This window comes from Opisthocomus hoazin, chromosome 20, assembly GCF_030867145.1.
Source record: "Opisthocomus hoazin isolate bOpiHoa1 chromosome 20, bOpiHoa1.hap1, whole genome shotgun sequence".
NCBI lineage: Eukaryota > Metazoa > Chordata > Aves > Opisthocomiformes > Opisthocomidae > Opisthocomus > Opisthocomus hoazin.
The window spans coordinates 11,508,852-11,528,233 of record NC_134433.1 but is presented as its reverse complement, the minus strand read 5'-3'; the positions used below and the strand labels follow the sequence as shown (position 1 = coordinate 11,528,233).

Genomic DNA, 19,382 nt, shown 5'->3' with positions numbered 1-19,382 from the left:
CAAACATTTCAACATTGAAAGATCAATGACAGAAGTTAAACATAAGTAGCAAGTAATTGTCATAGTAAGATAAAAGTCCAGCATCAGAGTAATTTGAATGAGATTAATGACAATAATAATACTACCATCGAGTTTTCAACAAGAACTAAACTGCTCAATCTTAATTTTCAATACTATTATGAAATGCTGCCTGAAAAGTTTTTATGGTATGTATTAAGAAGACTGTGTCTCCAGCTTCCTTGTTAGGCAGATTAACTGCCTACTGCTCAAGCATAAAGTGGCCAAAAGCCAGCTTCTAGCTCCCTGGGTCCTACTGTGGTATTACAGCCTAGGAGAAAATATTCCTTAATCCTAGGTCCAACAATTTGAGATCTATATTTCAACTAATACCAAAAGTAGGACTAAACATTCTTTTTAAAATACGTGAACTTCTTTCCCATGAAAACCACAAAATGCTCTTAAGATACTCATTCTGCATTAGCTGAGTGTTCCTCAAAAATACAGTCTCTCAATACATACAGGAACTTAAAGAATCTGCAACCTGAAATACACCTCTGCCATTTTATCACGGCTTTCATGACAAATCGGGCAGCCCTGCAGAGCAGAAAGGCTGGGTTAAGCATACTTCATCTGAACTATTACCATCTTCTGTAACAGAAACCTTATTTAGTATCAAATAAAAGGGTATGAAGTCTGCAGAATAACATCAGTGTTAAAATGAAATACACATCACATCAAATTCAGCACCTCTTAGTACAAAACCACACTTACTATGATCATAGACCTGTAACACCTCCAAAAGCATTTAGCTTTGAAAACTTCATTCCTGAGTAGTTCTGTAAGCCCAAATGAAGAACACAACTTTGATCAAGATCACGGCAATTTTACCAAAATTTATAGTCTTAAAGGTGCATTTTCAGCTCAGTTCTGTAAAATATCACATTCCCAGTCATTTCTAAGCAACAATATGACAACCGAAAAACACTACAGTTCACAAGCTCTCATATCACACAAGCAAGGGAAATGAGAGAAAGGCACAAAACAGTCTGCTCAATAGCTATTCTGAAAATCTTGGTCTCTACAGCAACTGTGGGATTAAACCATAAAATCGGAGATGTCAACACATTTTTTAAACAGCAATTAGCTAAGTAACTATCAAAGGAACAAAGGATTCTTTAGGCTCATTTAACAAACGCCCCTCTAATTCCCTAGGAAAAAGAAAGTTAATGAAGAAAGATGTCTTTGCCTTTGCAACGAAGTCTAATTTCTACTTCGATTACTAAAGTAGATTTTTAACCAGAATGGCAGTGTACCTACCACTGCTGTTCGTCCAAAATATCCTACAGAAAATTGTTGCCACTAATGTGTGGTCCCTTAGTAATAAAAATATATTAATTCACTTCCACCAGGAACAAAAATTCTTCCAAGAGCTATTTGCTATAAAATTTCAGCCATTATCTGTATATACGTCAATGACAGAGCTGTACAAATATTTTCTTTAAGTGCTTATTATCCTCTCTCTTTTTTAAAGATCAGAACTGGAAGAAAATAACATATTTTGAACGTATCTCATGGAAAAAAAGATATTAATTCAAAAAATGTGTGCCTGAGAACTGTAAACTCAGCACATGAAAACAAAGAACAGAGTCACTTGCGCAACATAATAAAAACAAAAGATTCATGGCAGGTCAGGTTAAGGTCCACCCAGCACGTCATTGTTTTTCAGATGGCAGGGTAGGAACGGGTGCTTAGGAAAGTCTGTATGCTGGCCGTGTTTTCATACCAGCCTCTCATCTATGCGCTTCGAGCAATCTAGGTTTTAGTGCTTCCTGAGCCTAACATTCATGCAGAGGATGTATTGTTATGTTTAACAGCCTTTAATGGATTTTTCTTTCACATCTAATTGCTTTTTGAACCTGTGCCAATTTTTGGCACCTACCTCAACAAGTTCCATAATTTAACTATGCACTGTTTGGGGGTGCAGTACAGCCTTTGTTTTAAAACCACTACCTGACAATATGAGAACTAAAGAGCATCAAATGAATGTAGAAAAGCAAGAGAGATTCATCATTCTTTACTCATCCCCTTCATGCCATCTTATACTTTCATAGATCATTATTACATCTTCCTCCTGCTGTCTTCTTTCCAGACAGAAGAAATTATAATCTGTTTGATTATTCATTATGAGGAGACGCAGAATAGCTTCCGCATACTTACGGGAACTCTAGGTAGAGACCACTAATGTATACTAAAAGCCTGTCAATGTTATCATAAGGTGTAGATAGTTCCCAATGTCATGTAGGGACTGAAGCTTCAGCCATGGTGTGGAGTTTATCAAAATATGAACAGAACTCATTTTGTGTTACACAAATAACGGATTTTCAAGATCTGGACATCACTGTTCCAGGCATAAGAAAGCTGAACATATCCGACTGCTTCTTTTTAAATGGAAATAATGGACGGCTGAAAGACCATAACAACAGACAGCCTGTTCGGAAAGCTATTTGTTTATAGACGACACTCACCTTCATTGTATGGCACTGGATTGCCAATATTCCCACCAACCTTATCAGCAGTTTTCAGAACATCTAAATCCATCAGTATAACCACTCTCCTACAAACACAGAATAGACAGCAATAAAGACTTTCACTCCCTCTGCAAGTCCATAGGACTCTGAACATCCTTTGCGTGCAGATAAGGGAACCAACCATTAGGGGCAGATTCTTTGGAGGAGGGATCTGGAAGACAAAAGCTTTCCACTCTCAACTTAAACCTCTCATGAGGTACAAGCAATCTTGAAACAGCGTTGCATTTCAGCAAGGACAGCCGATGGCAGGCTGAATGGGCACACAAAACGGGCTTGAAACATCATAGTGTTTTAAAAGTATCAAAACCATACCAGATTTTACCAGAGAGAATATATTCCCTGCCGCAAAAGTTATATTTCCTTCACAAAATGCTGAATATACACAGAACCTCAGTTCATATTCTTCTAGACACATACATAGTTTCTCTATAATCACTTTATTCAAATCCCTTTTCATTTTGCAGTATTTTACCCCCCTTCCCTCACATTTTCATAAAAGAAAGACCAGATTCCACAACACCTAAGTAACAAGAAATCTTCACTGCTTCTTTTCCACAGCAGATAATGTTAAGTGAATTTTAATGAAACTTTGTACAATTTGGAGTATTCCATACAGAAACTTTAAATTACTAAATCACTGTACTAGACACATCTGAACCCAGTACAGTCACATTCTGCAATTTTTGTATTTCTGCTATTGCTTGTGCTATGTACTTTCCCCCTTGCACCCTAAAGACTGAGTATTTTCAGATAATCCCAATCAAAAGCCTTCGGCCTCTGCTTCGTCACAAAAGGACAGAGCACCCACTAGCACAGCTGCCTTTCTGTAGAACCATGCTTAAAGAAACATACATACCTTCCATCTTTCAGGCTGTTGACAATGAATCTGTTAACCTGGCAAATACATTGGGCTGATAAGCGTTCTTCTTCCACCAGAGAGTTCAGCTGTGTTGCCAACATGAATGCTGCAGAAACAGAAGAAAAACACTGGAACAACTAACACATGCCAGCCTTAAAAGGGGCTGCTATGGCTGGCCACAACTTATCCAGCCAGTCTAGTGTTCCATTAGATCTACAACTTGCAGTTAGTTAACACATAGAAAACAGTGTAACCAGCAACAAGGCACCAAAACTGAGTAGAAGCTATACTGCACTTACTCCCCAAACTTCAGAGTGCAGTGATAGCTAGAATGATCACGCATCAAAGAAGTCAGAGAAAGATTAAGCTAAATTACTTTAAAACCACTGTTACAAAAATGTGTATAGGTTTCTATACTTTCATTATACCCTGTAGCAAGTTAATTGCTTAAAGCTCACGAAGGAAGTTCCAGAAAAGAAGGATGTTGTCAAACCGTTAAAATGCAGTTGCACACTTCACACTCTGTTGTCCCCATGTATGGCACATTGTCCTTCAATACTCATTTCATCCCTATGCACCTAGACATCAGACTGGAAACTTTAGCACCATTAGTATCTCCACACTCTCACAAATCTCACTGCAGGTTGTCATACTTACAAGAGAGCGTGTTCACCCCGTCGCTCATCAACACTCGGTAACGCGGTGGCCCATTCCCTGTAGCAATAGCCCGTGTGTTCTATGGGGAAACAACAGATTCTAAGTTCTCATTTCTTCAGAACCTCTTCAAAAACATGAAGTGAACTCATTAGTGAATGAAGTATCTATACAGCCCTTTTTTTTTTTAGCACTGATATCAACAGCGCAGCCCAAGTCACGTAAAATGAAATTAAGTGCACATCAGCCTCGCTCGGCTCCTCTGCAGAGGAAGCCTGGCTGCAGGTGGAAGCCTGCGCGGAAGCACACACGGCCACTGATGGACTGGCACGAGAGGTAACGGGGAGTACTTACGATGACTTGCAGCACGGGCTTGGAGACGGTCTCCCCCTGCATTATGGCCTGAAGAACAGAACAAACGACCCTCAGACAGGTGCCACCGCCACCACCCCACTCAGGAACGTCCCCAGACCCACAGCTGAGGGGGAATTGCCGTGCAACGGCCAGACACGGGAACGGCCGTTACCGCTGGGGCCGACCAGGGCCCAGCCTGCCTACTGGGACCGGGCCCAGCTCCGGGCCTGGTTTCTCCCCTCAGGGCCGGGCCGAACCTGGTGCCCAAGCCTCTGCTCCCCGGGCGCAGCCCCGGTCCAGTCCCCCACCCCGCCGGCCCCTCACCGCGATAGCGCCCTCGCTCAGCCGCACGCTCATATTGCTGCGTCTCCCGCCGCGCTCCGCCGCTGCCGCCAAATCCTCCCGCCGCTCGCAGCCGCGCCCGCTACTTCCGGCGCGCCCTTACGTCACGCCACGCGTGGCCGGGCCGGCGAGCAGTACTGCGCTCCTATTGGCTGTCAGCCGCCGTACGGCGGAAGCGCTCCCGTGCGCGCTGCGCCAGTGCTGCTGGGCGCCGCCATCGGAGTATCGGTAATGGCGCTGCCAGTGGAGGAGTGGCGGGTGTGCGCCGCCCGGCGCTGGGCCGCGCTGGAACCGGCGCTGCGGGAACGGTTGTCGGCGGCGTCCCTGCACGACGCGCTGCCCCTGAGCTGCGGCCTCCTCCGGTGAGCGGCGGGGCGGGATGGGGCGGGGCGGGCGGGGCGCGGAGCGGAGCTGACCCCCGTGTCCCGCAGGCCCGAGGCGGAGGCGGCGGCTCTGAGGGGATTGTGCCGCCGGGCGCGCGCGGGGAAGGAGCCGGCGGCCGCGCGCTTCTACCGGGAGGAGGGAAACCGGCTGTTCGGCCGCCGCCATTACGGAGCCGCCGCCAGGCTCTACTCGCAGGTAAGGTGGGGCCGGGCCATCAGGCCGCCTGGTGAGGGGTCCGCTGGGCCCAGCGTGAGGGGCGGCCCCCGGGAGGGGACCCCCGGGGATGGGGGCTCCGGCCCCGCTGAGGGACCCCCCCACCCCGAGGCAGCAGCTCTGTGTCTGCGCAGGCGGCGTCCCACGAGCTCCCCGGCAGCCCCGAGGTGTCCGTCTGCTTCGCCAACCGCTCCGCCGCCCTCTTCCACCTCGGGCACTTGGAGGTAAGCGGCGGTGGGGCGGCGGGGGCCGCGGCTGCCCCAGCTCCGGGGGCGGCCCCGGGCGAGTCTGCAGGCCCGGAGGGCGGCCTGGGGCCTCCCGGGTGGCGGGAGGGGCCCAAGCAGCGTCTGCGGTGTCACCGGACGGTGTTTGCGCACAGGGTGCAGGTGGGAGCTTCTGCAAACCGCGCAGTAACAGGGGTTGGGTTGTTGGAACAACAGTCGGTAGCTCAGATCTGCTTCCAAACCCGTGCTTAAAGCATCCAGCGTTACTTAGACTCTGTTCAGTGGTGCCCAGCGACAGGACAAGGGGCAACGGGCACAAACTGAAGCAGAGGAAGTTCCGTCTGAACATGAGGAAGAACTTCTTCCCTCTGAGGGTGACGGAGCCCTGGAACAGGCTGCCCAGGTAGGTTGTGGAGTCTCCTCTGGAGATATTCCAGACCCGCCTGGACAAGGTCCTGTGCAGCCTGCTGTGGGTGACCCTGCTTTGGCAGGGGGTTGGACTGGGTGACCCACAGGGTTCCAACCCTGACCATTCTGTGATTCTAAGGGCTTCCTGCTTTCCTTCTCGTGCTGTGTCAGGAGGCTTTATTTGGCCGACAGATTGGCTATGCTCATAGAATTTGCTGATTAACGTAGTCTCATGAAAATATTCTGCGTCTTAGATGGAATACAAGCGCACGAGCATCAGCTGGTTTTCAAGTACATTTAAAAGGCTTTGCCTTTGTTTCTAGGTTTGTTTGGAAGATATTGCCAGGGCTGAAAGTCATGGCTATCCAGACAGGCTGCTGCCCAAGGTCTTGCTGCGGAAAGCTGAATGTCTGCTGTGTTTGGGGAGGGTACAGGATGCAGCAGACGCCCTCAGTGCGGTGGAGAATAAAATTGCTGTGGATGGGATCACAACTACACAGCAAACACTGCTAAAAAAGTTAAATCAGCTGAAGATTAAAATACATGAGAAAGAGAGCTGTCCAGAGCCTGCACCAGAAGGACGTGATGATATTCCAAGAAAGTCAGAGGTCTGGGAAGAGAATGACGGAATTTCAGGCGCGTCATCGTCTTTGAGGTTGAATTTTGATAGAGAGAGGGGACGTCACTTGGTGGCTTCCCAGGACATCCTGCCAGGACAGACCCTGTTGAAAGAGGAGGCCTTTGTAAGCGTGCTCTGCCCAGGGGAGCGCCTTCTTCTGCCTGACAGCAGTGAAACAGCGTGGGATACTCGAGTCACTAACGCAGATCTTTATTGCCACCGTTGTCTGAGGCAGCTCTTAGCCTCAGTGCCTTGCCGTGGGTGCAGTTATGCGAAGTACTGCAGCCAGAACTGTGCAGATGTGGCATGGGAGCAGTACCACAGGACAGAGTGCTCTCTGGGGCCGCTGCTTCTCACATTAGGGGTCTTCTGCCATGTTGCCTTGAGGACTGTTCTACTGGCAGGATTTGCGGAGGTTAGCAGGCTGGTGGAATGGTCCCACGATGGTGACAAGGACCTTCGTAACCCTGAGGCAAGATGCAAACATCTTGGTGAGGCACCAGATACGAGAGCTGGTACCAGAGGTATCCCTGGTTGTAATGATAATGGTCAGTACCAGAGTTCTTACCAAGCTGTGTTCAACCTTTTGCCACATGCTGAGAAGCACAGCCCTGAACATAAGTTCCTTTTCATGCTGAGTGTAGTAGCTATGTGCAAAGAACTGCAAGAAGCTGGTCTGGAGGCTGCTGTTCTGAATCAGGAATCATCTGAGAAGTGGTCCAAACCAAAGACACGTGAAAAAACATCGGGTGAATTGTCTCCAGGGCTGAAGATTATGGCAGAAGCAATGCTGAGGCATGTGTTGCAGCTGCAATGTAATGCACAAGCGATCACTGTAATGCAGGAGTCCGGTAAGATAACAACTTTTAAGCCCTTCTCTGTTGTCCTTGCTCATCTAGCTTGTGTGAAGAGATTGAATTATCAGTTGTAATCAGCTCACATTGCAGATGGGAATGACTTGCTTAAAATTTAATGGCCTGTCCCATGCTGGCCTGTTCTTTTCTGCACATGTAGAGGGTATTTAGCTATCATTTATTGCAGCAATATACTAGAAACCTTTCTACTGCTATCTGCAGTAGGTCATAGTGCTCGTTGCAGAAGTTGCGTGGGTTACTGAGCATTCATTCTCAACCTGCTTGTTTTTCCTCTGTCTTCAGGGTCCGGAGATGGTGCTGTTGTAAATAAGAAGCCTGTGCGCCTGGCGACAGCCTTCTTTCCTGTCCTCAGCCTTCTGAACCATTCGTGCTGTCCCAATATCAGCGTGTCATTTACTGGGACAGCTGCCACTGTCAGGGCATCACAGCCAATCCGAAGCGGCCAAGAGATTTTCCATTGCTATGGTGAGTATTAACTTGCTGTTTGTCTCCAGGCACAGACATCCTTTCACCTCTACTTGGCATGCTCACTGATTGCTATTGATACTGTAATTCCCAGTGTAATGTTGCTAGAGTCTTTGTTTATGTATAAGCCTTGAAGAAATCAACGCAAGATTTTATCTCCTGAGCCCACTGTTACATTTTCAGTCTCCAGTTATGTCCTCTCCAAAAGATGATATATCTATTCTCAATTATAACTAAGATAGATTTAGTCTGATGTTAAGAGCTGTACCTGTTTAAAGATTTCTACCCTTGCCATCCCTTTCCAGGGCCTCACCGGTGTAGAATGGGGGTTGCTGAGAGACAACAGCTTCTCAGTCAGTATTTCTTTGAGTGTCGCTGTCAGGCATGCCTTGATGAGTTAGAGTCTGATGTCAAGAGTGTGGTGTCTGTGAGAAACTCGTTCTGCTGTCCTAGCTGCCGGGCTCCAATGCAGGTAGTTCTTCCATAGTTATGACTGTATAACTTCTTGGGATGTGTGACGCTTGGGTCCCTGGGAAAGTCAAGAGTTAAAGACCTCAGTCCGTGATCTCTGCTCAGCAGGCAAAAGCCCCTGTAGAGCAAGACAGTATCTCACTGTTCTTAGCAGCTTTCTTGTAATGTTCTTGTATGTCAGTCTTCCAGCATTATAGGGAAACTAATGCCTTTAATAGCAAGTTAAAATCCTTTTGAACTTGATGAAGGAACTTTAGAATATCAGGGCCGTGGACTAGGGGAAGGGGAATATTTAGTAAAGCAAATGGAGGCCTGGAGTCGACAGCAGAAGGTGTACATACAGGGGCTGTAAGTAGAGTCATGCTCTCTGGAGTTCACAGGATGTAAATGAAAACAGCATGTAGTGTGGGTTAGGTGGGGAGAAGTCAACACAGTATGTATTTTGTATGGACATTAGTTGTTTACCACATCACCCTGCTGTGGCCTAATCTGTAGCTCACATAGTCATAAGCTATTCCTGGAAGTTTCTCATAAAATCAAATAAGCTTATAGAAATTTACAAGCAAGTCACTTTGTTTAATGAATGCAACTGAGAAACAAATTAGCATTTCTGTGACACCGTACAGAGATAACAGAGTTGGAAAGTAAGGTTTAAGTTGAACGTGAGCAGGAGTGATCACAGGGATGATTTCCTCAGGGGGAAGACATGCTGTGTTGTTCAAATGAAGCTTGTGCAATCTCAGTCAGCAGAGAGAGCCTGTCACACCGCTTACTGGACCTTCAGCAACAAATCAAGAAAGCATTAGAACAGCTAAGAGACGGGAAGGCTGGTAAGGCTCAGCTTTCTACTTTAAGGTCAGCAGCTAATGAGTATACATTGGGAGATCTAGCCATGAGATGGCACTGTTGTTTATGCAGTTGGGGTCTTCTGGCATGCAGCCTGGTGTGTCCCTGAGGACTTGAGCTTTAGGTTTTTTATACCCTTGATCTGGGTGTTAATCTAAGTCACATGCTGTTCCATAGTAACTAAAAGAACTCAGGGTAACCTTGGAGTTATGCATTCCAAGGCCTTGCTTTCCTGGATTGAGTCAGGCCAACACTCCGTTAGAATAAGCAAGGTTGCGGACGAAGTCAGTGTTGAATCCTAATGAAATCCAAATCTAGTTCTGTAAGATAGAAAGATTAAATTGGACTGACTGTATTTTATCGATCATGGAAAGCTGAAGACTGGCCAATAGGATGAATTTTATACCCTGTTTTGTTACAGATCAGGCTATCAAAATGCTCCAGAAGTGTCAAATGGATGCTGGAAACTTCCTGTCTCCAGAGCATTTGCTGATGGGAGAGATGGAGGATCATCTAGCACAGGTTTATGCTACTCTTGGTATGGCATTGTCTTCTCATTATCTTTAGTTTTCTGAACTTTGAAGTTAACATGACTAGTTTCTTCTCTAACTAGTCCTTTCACTGTTCTCCTACTGCATTTCTCTAGTCTTGACAGCACTGCTCTCAGAAAGACTACTTTTCTGAAAGTAGTCAAAACTGCATTCCCAGCACCCAGTGAACAGTAATGTGATCTCGTAGTCTTCTAGATTCCCTGTCCTGGTTCTGAGGTCAGCAGCCTCCCAAGAATGCTGTGGACATAGTTCATCACATTTCAGATAATGCTGTCAGATTCTTCGGGTGGCAGTAGCCCATAGAAAGTATTTATTCATGACTCATTTTTTGTTGTGTTTTCATTTTTTCCATCAGGGAAGTGGCAGGATGCAGCCAGACACCTGGAGAGGAGTATTGAGATTGTGGAAATGCATCATGGGCCATCAAGTGTAGAAATAGGTCATGAACTTTTCAAGCTGGCACAAATTCTCTTCAATGGGTAAATCTGCTTTCGTTATCTGTCCCTTCCCTGCACTGCTCCTGTGTGTCTGACACGATGTCATGGCAGGTGGTCCTTGGCACATTGCAGGGTGTCCCGCAGGACCCTGGGAAGTCTGGCACAGGTACAAAAGTTGTCCATCACTCAAGTGCAAGTTTATTAACCCCACTGGGGTTCACTTATACCTCATGACTCTCTTTGGACCCATTTCTCTGCTTTGTGCCTGTCTATTCTTCTCCCTGGCTCCATTTATTCCCTGTCCTATTGTTTTATTTTGACAACTAGTCACCCTTGGTGTGTGTACCTCAGTTGTGTAATGTTGCTGACATCTTTTCAAAGGAGGAGATAAAATCCTCTTGCTCTATTTTGGCCCTCTTTTGGCAAGCAAATCCCCTGACTGGTTCTGAAAATCTTCTCACAACATCTCCCTTTGACTGAACTAATTTTAGCGGGAGCTGCGTTGAGGAAGTAATGGGTACCTGTACTCAAAGATAATGTTTTAAGTTTTTGTCCGTCTCCTTACCTTTTTCCCCTCCATCCTCTCTTTGCAGCTGAAGTGCACACTATTTGCCTGGTGCTGAAAGGCAGTGGAGTGTAGGATCTGTACCCATGAACGGGTTTAGGTTTTTGTTGGGGAGGAGTTAAAGGTTGTGTAAGTCAAGGAGCTGAATTAAGTATTTTTTATACTCTGTTCTTATTCTTTTTTTATTTCAGGTTTGCGGTTTCTGAAGCTCTGAGCACGATTCAAAGAGCAGAGGAGATTTTGTCGGTGCACTGTGGTCCTCAGAGTACTCAGATCCAGGAATTACAAGAGATGAAGACCTGTCTGTCAGAGCTTCCCAGAAGCATCCTTCAGAGGACTTAATTTCCCTGTCAAAGGAAGCTGCAATGTGATCTTTCATCAAAGCTAAGTTTCATGTGGTAAGGTGGTCATGTAGTACAAACTGGAAAATCATGTGTAACAACAACTTGAATGAAATCTGAAATGCTCTTTAGTGAGACTGTTGTAAATAAAATGACCAATTCTAACATGAGGGGTCTGTGTGTGGTATGGTGGGAATAGATGCTGTTGTATAATTTCTGCATGTAAGTTTGAAGCAAATGTTTGAGATGTTTGTGTATGCGTGTGTTTCTAGAGATGTGAATCTCTCGGGTGTGATACTCTGATGGTTTATGAACATGCAGTCATTCAGACCATGCTGCCGTTTATGTCTAACACTATGAAGTACTTTTCTTGCTAGCGTGAAACGTAAATGGTTGGAATGGTTGAAGCAGCAGGCTGGGAAGTGCAAACTTAAAAGCTATAAGAGGGGGCACTGCAGAACTTGGAGGGCTACCAGTGCAGACCTGTCAGTGATGAGAGATTCAGTATAGACAACTGGTGTCGAGCTGGAAGACAGGATAGGGAAAAATGCAGTATACACCAGGTGATGCTTGCATGTAGGACACAGAACTGCATTGTGGCTCATCTTGGGACAGTGGGAGTGTGAAGGCATATGACATAGGCAGGCAGTCTTTCAAGGGAGAATACTGGGGGCTTGCTGAGATTAATAGCAAAAGCTCTTTTATTGCAGCATGAAGGCATAAGATTTGCAAGTTGTGTCTTTGTGCAGCAGAGCAGGGAGCCAGTATCCCTCCCAATACCACCCTTTCCATTTGGGCCCTACCATTGCAGATTATTGTGAAGGGATCTAAACACTCCTGGGATCCAGGATCTTGCCAATGAAGAGGAGGGTTCCAGTTGTATCATCTCGCAGTACAAGAAGGAAAGGTCTGTCCACGTGATATTCTATGGGGAAGGTCAGACGAGCAGCATTCACCCCAGGATTTGGTGTGGATCTTTCCCCATCTTCACTAAGCTCCAGAATTGCCTTGTGTTGCACATGAGAGAGCTTAATAGGTTTGGCAGAAATCTTGGTAAAATCAGGTGATGTGAAAAGTGACTGGAGCCCTGGAGGAAAGAAATAAAATTCCATTAGCTGAAAGCATAGACTGCAGATGGGGAAGCAGTACTGCTAATGCTGTACCAGGATCTGGTACAGTTTATTGGGGTAGCAGGGAGAAGCAGCTTACATCTGTTTGTACTGAGCTTCCCCCTCTCAATCTCAGAAGCATTGTATGAGCTTGGTAGAAAGATGTGCTAAAAAGTTGAGGAGTCCTGGACCAAGGTGATTTAGTTGCTGGTGAAATTTACAGACTGACAGCAGGACCTAACATAACCCACCAGCTGCATATTCTTCTGAGAGCAGGAAGCAACTTGCCCACTGCTTTGAGCCCTGGCAGTCTGTGGAGGGTGTGTGATGTACATACTTGTCTCCTTTAGTGTGCTGCCAAGTGCCTCTTCATAGTTCAGCTTTAGTTTGGGCAAGCTTAGCACAGCATGGACTGTCTTCAGCTCCTTGTCCACGTCGTGGACAAACTCAGAAGTAAGGCTTTCCTCGATCAGAGTCATATTCTGGGTCACCTTTGTAGGCAGGAAGAACATGGCGCTGATTCCCTCTGTCAATGGCAGCTGGGCAATCTGGAAGGCCAGTTATAAATAAGAAACGGTCACATCAATAATAAACAGTTTCACCCGTTCCGTACCAAGGAACAGGCCTGAATCTCGACTGCCTGGTCAGCCTTTCCAGTTAACACTTGTTCTTCTTCCCTGTTTGCTTTTATCGGATATGGTGCTTCCTCACCCCTCTGGCACCCAGGGTTTCATGAACTGTGCTGCACTCTTTCTGCCATTACGTGGCAAGAGCTCTCTCTCACCCGTTGAATCCTGTAATGAACTACAGTATTGCTTTGGGAGATTCTCAGCTGGAACACCTTTGAGCTTATGCTACAGTGAAAGATTTGTTGAAAGAGGTAGAGATGGAAAAGTTTTGAGGAGTGTGCCCTGCTCTTCTTGCCCAACTTTGGGTCAAGCAATGCAGGCTGGTAGGACCTGTGCATTACTTAAATTCTGGACTGCTTGTCCCATAGCCAATGCAGAAGTAGGATATTCTAAGAATCAGGATACTGCCTTTCAAGATAGGGATTGCAAAACTAGCCTGATGGGAGGAGTAAGGCTGTCTTCTGGAATGGGTTAACAGGTAAGTGTAGCTGAGCCTGTTCCTCAGTAGGTTTAGGAGATCTTGTGCAATATTTGCTTTCTGACCTTGCAGTTGAGTTCCGAGTCAAAGCCATATCGCAGTATGGCTTTGGGGTCTGACATCATGGACACCTTCACAGTTCTGTCCTCGTCCAGATGGAAGTCTTTCAGGGCAGTCATCTTGGTGTCAAACTTGGTTTTCCATGTCCCTGTTTTTTCAGAGATAAAATGGAGGATTTTCTGGAATAATAGCATATGAAACCGTGCTTGTGACTGAGTAATCTTGCACTTTATATTTGCAGTATTTGTGATTTAAGAGTTGAGGCGTAACTGAGTGATGGTAGAGATGGAAATAGACTGGAGCTACTGATTTACTGCCATTCTTTGGCCCCTCCTTTTCATCTGAGAATTGGCTAAGTGCGAAATAAAAAAACAAGCCAGTGTATGGGTGGAGTAGCTATTGGGAAGTTGATGTCTACTTATGTAATTACAAAACTATTTTAAAGGGTAACAATTGTGTCAATGCATATAAAGTGCTTCTCTCCCCACCCTTTATTTTGCTCCTTGTCTCTAAGCAATAATTCTCCGGGACACTGACTTACAGCATGTTCTAGAACAGCTCTCTAGTATCTCCTTCCATTCCTGCTACAGTGGTAAAAAGGCTCAGTACACTCTTTTAAACTGTGTCTTCCCTAAACGGTAATATTCTGTCCCTTGCCATGGAGTTTTGTGAGCTTAAACTTTCTTCTCTGGTGTCTTACTGCAAACAGGTCAAGATTCAGCTTCCTGAGAGTAATAATTCCTCCCTCGAGGACTATTTGTGTTCAGGTAGCATGCATTTTTTTTCTTCTTTATGTTCTCAAACACTTTCTTCTTAAACTCTGTCTCTTTGGCAGTTTGTTTTCTCTATGGGAAGTGAGAGCATTCCCTCCCATCTCTTCTAACACATGCTTCATAGACCCTCTCTGTAACCAAGTACACAACAATCTTACCCTTGAAGTAAGCGGCCCCAGCAAGGAGAATACTGACATCGGTGGGCATGTCCTTCATAAACCGCATAATCCTTCCCTTTGTCTGCTGTCGTACCCAGTTGTTGATTTCTTGGAGGTCTAACTGGGTATTGCCACTTAGTGCCCTCAGACGCATCTTGTAGGACTTCTCTAGCTGGCTGTGAAAACCAGGCTTCACCCTCAGTCCTGGGGAACAAAAACATGGATATTGCACCTAGCTCCCTTATCAAAACAACCTCAAGGCAGCAGATTGCAATCCAAAGCCCGGCAGCAGTTCTCTCATAAAACATCTGTGGCTGTGTGCATACAGAAACCTGCTTTGAAGAGGAATGACTGAAGGCACTTGGAGGAAACCGATCCAAATCCTATAGCCACCCATGCTGGAGTATGGGATAATTCTCTTCTGAAAAGTAAAGAAAGGAGATAAGAACAGAGGGCTTGGACACAGTTATTCCTACATCAGTCTTTCTTCTTTCTCCAGCTTGCTTCATGAGTACGGCTTACTCAACCTATTGGATTCTTGGAATCAGCAGGTTCCAAAAGATAGCTCTTAGCTTTCTCAGCAGAAGTTTACTGCGTGCTGGAAGCAGACATTTCAAATAGTTCTGCAAGGAATTAAACAAAGGAATATGGCTGAATGCTATCATAAATAGAAAATGTGATTTGTGATTCCTGGAAGTTAGCAACACCTGCCAGAAAACCTAGAGTGAAGGCAAAATTCTCAGCAAGTTTCTTCTAGGTTTCCCGTGTCTTAGCTGCTCTGTCACGAGTGTCTTGTGTATGTAAGTCTGGTCTTTTATTTATGTGGACGCAAACTTCCCAGGCTTTTTCTGGAGCAGCAACAACATTCCTTGCACTGTCTGCGTCCTGGCTCAACAGTGTGTCAGAGCCAAAGCTGTTAGTGCGGTGTTACTCAGTGTATTCTACCTGCTGCTAGTTATTTAGGTAAAATTTGATGAAAGGGAAGAAGGACTTTTACTTTTCTCCAAGACAATACGGGAGGCACTTTTCATGCTCTTCTCTGGTCCATTCACGCTGGTCAGTAGGTCCTTGTAAGTGTTGTGGACCTCAGCTTTGTTAAGCAGGTCATAGAAGAGAGCACGAGAAATCACATCTTCTGTTCGTTCTCCAGCCCCTGCCAACAACAAGGACGACAGTATAAGGGAAGGCCTGTCAAGCCAAACAGCACATGAGGAAAAGGGGCAAGAACTCACCAAGCGAGAGACCAGAAAGTGCAGTAGCCAGGCTGAAGGGAGACAGCAGGACATTGGCAGTGGCTGTCCGGCTAGATTGCTGACGGTACAGGTCATAGCCAAAGTTGGAGACTGCAGCTGCCAGCTTGTTTACGGGGCTCTTATAGAATGGATCTTCCTCTTCCACCTCGCTGGCGTTAGCTCCATCAGCGGTGGCAGAGTTCTAGCAGGTATAGGGAGCGCTTTGATTGGACGTGCAGTTTACAAGAGCAGGTACACTTGTGATAAACATTTCAAAGGCAAGCAATCTGCAGATACTGTCTTATGATCTACAGAAATTCTGGCTTAATCTTACTGATAAAGAGTGTAGGAACCGTTACTTTACTTTAAAGTGTCCCAGTAAAGCCGAAGGCAGCACTTGGATTGGTATCCACTATTTCTGCCCCATGGTCATCCCCTGATGTAACTACTATGGTTTTATCTAGGTAAAGCAGGAGTTAGTCTCATTACGTTGCTAAATAAAATCCTAGTAACTTAGGAGGGTAGTGCTTAATCCTTCTGTAAGATTCTCTAAAATTAAACTGCCTGCTCCAAGTATCTCTCCCTCACTCTCTGTGTGTTGTTGCCTACTCACCTGCCCAGTAGCTGAGTTCTGGGATCTGCTTGGGACAGTTAAGAGACCCAGGAAAAGGAGAACCACTGGAGTCTGCATGCCTGAACCTACAGAGTAAGAACATGACAGAGGTAGTGTGAGCAACCAAGCAAATACATCTCTGCTACTGCTATTCGCTGTACCTGGTTGTTACAGGAACTGCAGTGACACATGCTGCTGCTTGTCCTTCTCAGTTGTGAAACACACACCTGATCTTAGCTGGGTTTTCTTCTTCTCGTGTTTGGAGTATTCAGCCAGCCCTGGCCCCAGTGACTTTAAAATTCGGCAAGCAGGGGTGCCTGGGTGTGCCCGAGCACAAAAGCAGATGTGGGTGGCCCAAACCACACTGGTGGTGGCAGTTACTCGAGTGCCAATGTCCAGAAAAGCACTAAATTGTATCTGCTGAGTTTTAGAGTTCAGAAAATTCAATACTGTATTTATAACAAGGTAGAAAATCCATACTGTTGAATGGGGCAGAAGATGAAATGGACTGGTTACTGCTCTGCTATACGATTGCCTCGGGCAGTAGTTTGTCATGTTTCTTGTATCTGCGTGTACCCGGAAGGCTGTACAGCCTATATGCATCCTTTGCTTCTTACCTGCAATTCGATAAAGTAAAAGTAGAAGAGCTTTCTTAAAAGACAGTAAGGAAGAGGGCTGGGATTAAATACCTAACGCTGGGCCAGATCTAGAGAAGAACTGAAAGACAGAGCTTGGCTTATTCAACATGTTTTAATGGAGGTGGGAGAAAAGTACCAAACTCCCCAAAACTGTTCCTTCTGTGGAATCCACTTTTAATCACTCCAGTATCGGCATATGTAGCCCTTCCAGACAGATCTGTCTGGTCCAAAGGGCAGTGTGTAACCCAGGGTTCCACTGAGGGTAAACCAGAGCTACTGCAGAAGTGTCATGCCCCTGAGAACAGACGCCACTGAGGCTGGTCTGAAGCAATGTTTATATAGATTCCCAGAAATTAAAGGAAGAGGGTTGTATTTAACTAACCCCTGTGATCCAGGCATCCAGTGAAGCAGGAGAAAGAACATGTGTTTCAGATTAACTGCAGCTATAAAGAAAACATGCCTGCTGGTAGAAATACAACTTAAAGCCACGTGGCTGCAACAGCCCCAGTTCAGGACCCAGTCTGTTCAGGCAGAGGTTTTACTTCAATGAAAGGCAGTTCACTGTTTCCCTTTCCTGCCTAAACTTTTTTTCTGGAGGTAATTCTCCCTCCGAGAAAAATGTGTCACAGTGGAGGTTCTAAGCTTTCATCGACGTTTAGACAGTGCGACACAGAAGTGGTGCCCTCTTTTCCCTGTGCGCTTGCATCCTGTGACCTGCTGCTGTCCTAGCTGCTGAGCAGACGAGGTATTCTGCTGCAGAAGATGTGTACCAAGAGGATTTACTGTACTGGAACAAACCAGTGCGTTTGGTGGTATGATAGTGGATACGATGTTGGGATTGCTCATATCATGGCAGAGTTTTACAGTGAATAGGCATCACGCTGAAAGAGAGATAACAGAAGCCCTGTGTGAGCCTAAGGTAAACAGGTCTTAGTGAGAGCTTTGTGAGGATGCCTGCACCAAGCTGTGCTCTTGCATGCTGAGCGGAAGAGGTTTGGCCCAGTCTAGTTCAGAGATGAAGGTTTTCCATGGAGCATAACCTTTTCTCTGGAAAAAAATAAAATAATCTCAACACAACCTCTGCTTCCAACTACACCGAGCTCCTGGGAGCATGGGAGCGGAGATTGGTTTTGCAGAGTTGTATTGTTTTTGCCAGTACTGTCACCAGCTTCGTATTTCTCAAACTTTGCCAAAAAGCAATTTCCATTTTAGAAAGACAAAGCCTTTTGCATTTGAATTGGCCTGAACATCTGGATTCTATTTGGATGTCTCAGCCCACAGCCAAAAATGCAGAGAAAAGAATTTGGTTGGAGCAGAGGTGGGATGGTTTCAGGCACGATATTAAAATCTGTGGCTGCCTTAGAGAGAAGAGAAGGAGCAACAGCGTGCAGCAGGTGATGTTACAGTCAGGAAGGTACAGGAAGAAAGCGTTGAGAAATGAGCTGAGAAGCAACTCTGTGTCTGGGTTGTGAAGGGCTGCAGGTGCAAAGCAAATATTTTGCATTCCATCTAACAGCAGTACAAGTCTCAGATCACTTACAAACACTTCTGCTTTTAGGGGTGCTACCAAATGACACCCACGAGTTCAGACTGCTCGCCGCGATCGCTCCACCCCACGGCAGTAGCTCCTGAAGCATCTTGCGACCACTAGCTCTAGAGGATTTGACTATCGCCAAAAGCATTACCGTTGCAAAGAAAAAGCGTGTCCCCAGCTGTGAGAATCACAGAATGGTAGGGGTTGGAAGGGACCTCTGTGGATCATCTAATCCAACCCCCCTGCCGAAGCAGGGTCACCCAGAGCAGGCTGCACAGGACCGCATTCCAGGCTGGGCTTGAATATCTCCAGAGAAGGAGACTCCACAACCTCCCTGGGCAGCCTGGGCCAGGGCTCCGTCACCCTCAGAGGGAAGAAGTTCTTCCTCATGTTCAGACGGAGCTTCCTCTGCTTCAGTTTGTGCCCGTTGCCCCTTGTCCTGTCGCTGGGCACCACTGAACAGAGTCTGGCCCCGTCCTCCTGACACCCACCCTGCAGATATTTGTAAGCATTTCTAAGGTCCCCTCTCAGCCTTCTCTTCTCCAGGCTGAACAAGCCCAGCTCCCTCAGCCTTTCCTTGTAGGAGAGATGCTCCAGTCCCCTCATCATCCTCGTAGCCCTCCACTGGACTCTCTCCAGTAGCTCCTCATCTTTCTTGAACTGGGGAGCCCAGAACTGGACACAATACCCCAGATCGGGGAAGAAGGGCAGAACCACGCACCCACCCACCCCAGTTCCCAAGCACAGCTCAGCCCGGGCGGCAAAGCCGTGCCCTGGGATGCCGGTGGCTCCCAAACCCCGGTGAGCCCTCCCGCTTGGTGGGCATCCCACCCTCCAGCGCCTGCCGCAGGTCCCCGGTCCCCCGGGGGCTGCCCCTTACCTCGGGCTGCTCCGGGCGCGGCTGCCGGCGGGGACACTGCGGGCTCGCTGCGGCCACATCTGCTTTTTGCTGCTTCCCCCGG

General features: G+C 46.5%; 3 protein-coding genes across 5 annotated transcripts in view; 1 reads left to right on the top strand and 2 right to left on the bottom strand.

The window, feature by feature from the left end:
* Nucleotides 1-5,099, bottom strand: part of RPA1 (replication protein A1) — a 24,039-nt gene extending 18,940 nt beyond the window's left edge. The window contains exons 1-5 of one of the 2 annotated variants that reach the window (XM_075439909.1): nucleotides 4,901-5,099; nucleotides 4,456-4,503; nucleotides 4,105-4,183; nucleotides 3,445-3,553; nucleotides 2,526-2,614 (exon numbers count right to left, since the gene is read on the bottom strand). In XM_075439909.1, coding sequence (XP_075296024.1) covers nucleotides 2,526-2,614; nucleotides 3,445-3,553; nucleotides 4,105-4,183; nucleotides 4,456-4,497 — 319 coding nt within the window. In that variant the 5' untranslated portion in view covers nucleotides 4,498-4,503; nucleotides 4,901-5,099. The other variant, XM_075439908.1, reaches the window with a different exon arrangement.
* Nucleotides 5,007-11,361, top strand: SMYD4 (SET and MYND domain containing 4). Of its 2 annotated transcripts, XM_075439906.1 has the most exons (10): nucleotides 5,007-5,159; nucleotides 5,229-5,376; nucleotides 5,529-5,618; nucleotides 6,350-7,496; nucleotides 7,803-7,985; nucleotides 8,291-8,457; nucleotides 9,154-9,286; nucleotides 9,724-9,840; nucleotides 10,209-10,332; nucleotides 11,047-11,361. In XM_075439906.1, the coding sequence occupies exons 1-10, from the start codon at nucleotides 5,029-5,031 to the stop codon at nucleotides 11,195-11,197; spliced, it is 2,391 nt and encodes a 796-aa protein (XP_075296021.1). In that variant the 5' UTR covers nucleotides 5,007-5,028; the 3' UTR covers nucleotides 11,198-11,361. The 2 variants fall into 2 exon arrangements, with proteins under 2 accessions (XP_075296021.1, XP_075296022.1); XM_075439907.1 differs by lacking the exon at nucleotides 5,529-5,618.
* SERPINF1 (serpin family F member 1) lies at nucleotides 11,356-19,382 on the bottom strand. The gene is made up of 8 exons (XM_075439911.1): nucleotides 19,301-19,382; nucleotides 16,249-16,334; nucleotides 15,636-15,837; nucleotides 15,401-15,556; nucleotides 14,404-14,607; nucleotides 13,478-13,620; nucleotides 12,643-12,853; nucleotides 11,356-12,283 (listed from the first exon to the last, which is right to left on the bottom strand). The coding sequence occupies exons 2-8, from the start codon at nucleotides 16,324-16,326 to the stop codon at nucleotides 12,024-12,026; spliced, it is 1,254 nt and encodes a 417-aa protein (XP_075296026.1). The 5' UTR covers nucleotides 16,327-16,334; nucleotides 19,301-19,382; the 3' UTR covers nucleotides 11,356-12,023.

Coding starts and splice junctions, on each gene's coding strand:
- SMYD4 (XM_075439906.1), top strand. CDS start 5,029: ATGGCGCTGCCAGTGGAGGAGTGGCGGGTGTGCGCCGCCCGGCGCTGG. Junction 5,619..6,349: donor TCCACCTCGGGCACTTGGAG/GTAAGCGGCGGT, acceptor CTTTGTTTCTAG/GTTTGTTTGGAAGATATTGC. Junction 7,986..8,290: donor AGAGATTTTCCATTGCTATG/GTGAGTATTAAC, acceptor ATCCCTTTCCAG/GGCCTCACCGGTGTAGAATG.
- SERPINF1 (XM_075439911.1), bottom strand. CDS start 16,326: ATGCAGACTCCAGTGGTTCTCCTTTTCCTGGGTCTCTTAACTGTCCCA. Junction 14,608..15,400: donor CCGTATTGTCTTGGAGAAAA/GTAAAAGTCCTT, acceptor TTTGTTCCCCAG/GACTGAGGGTGAAGCCTGGT. Junction 12,854..13,477: donor ACTCGGAACTCAACTGCAAG/GTCAGAAAGCAA, acceptor CTGGCCTTCCAG/ATTGCCCAGCTGCCATTGAC.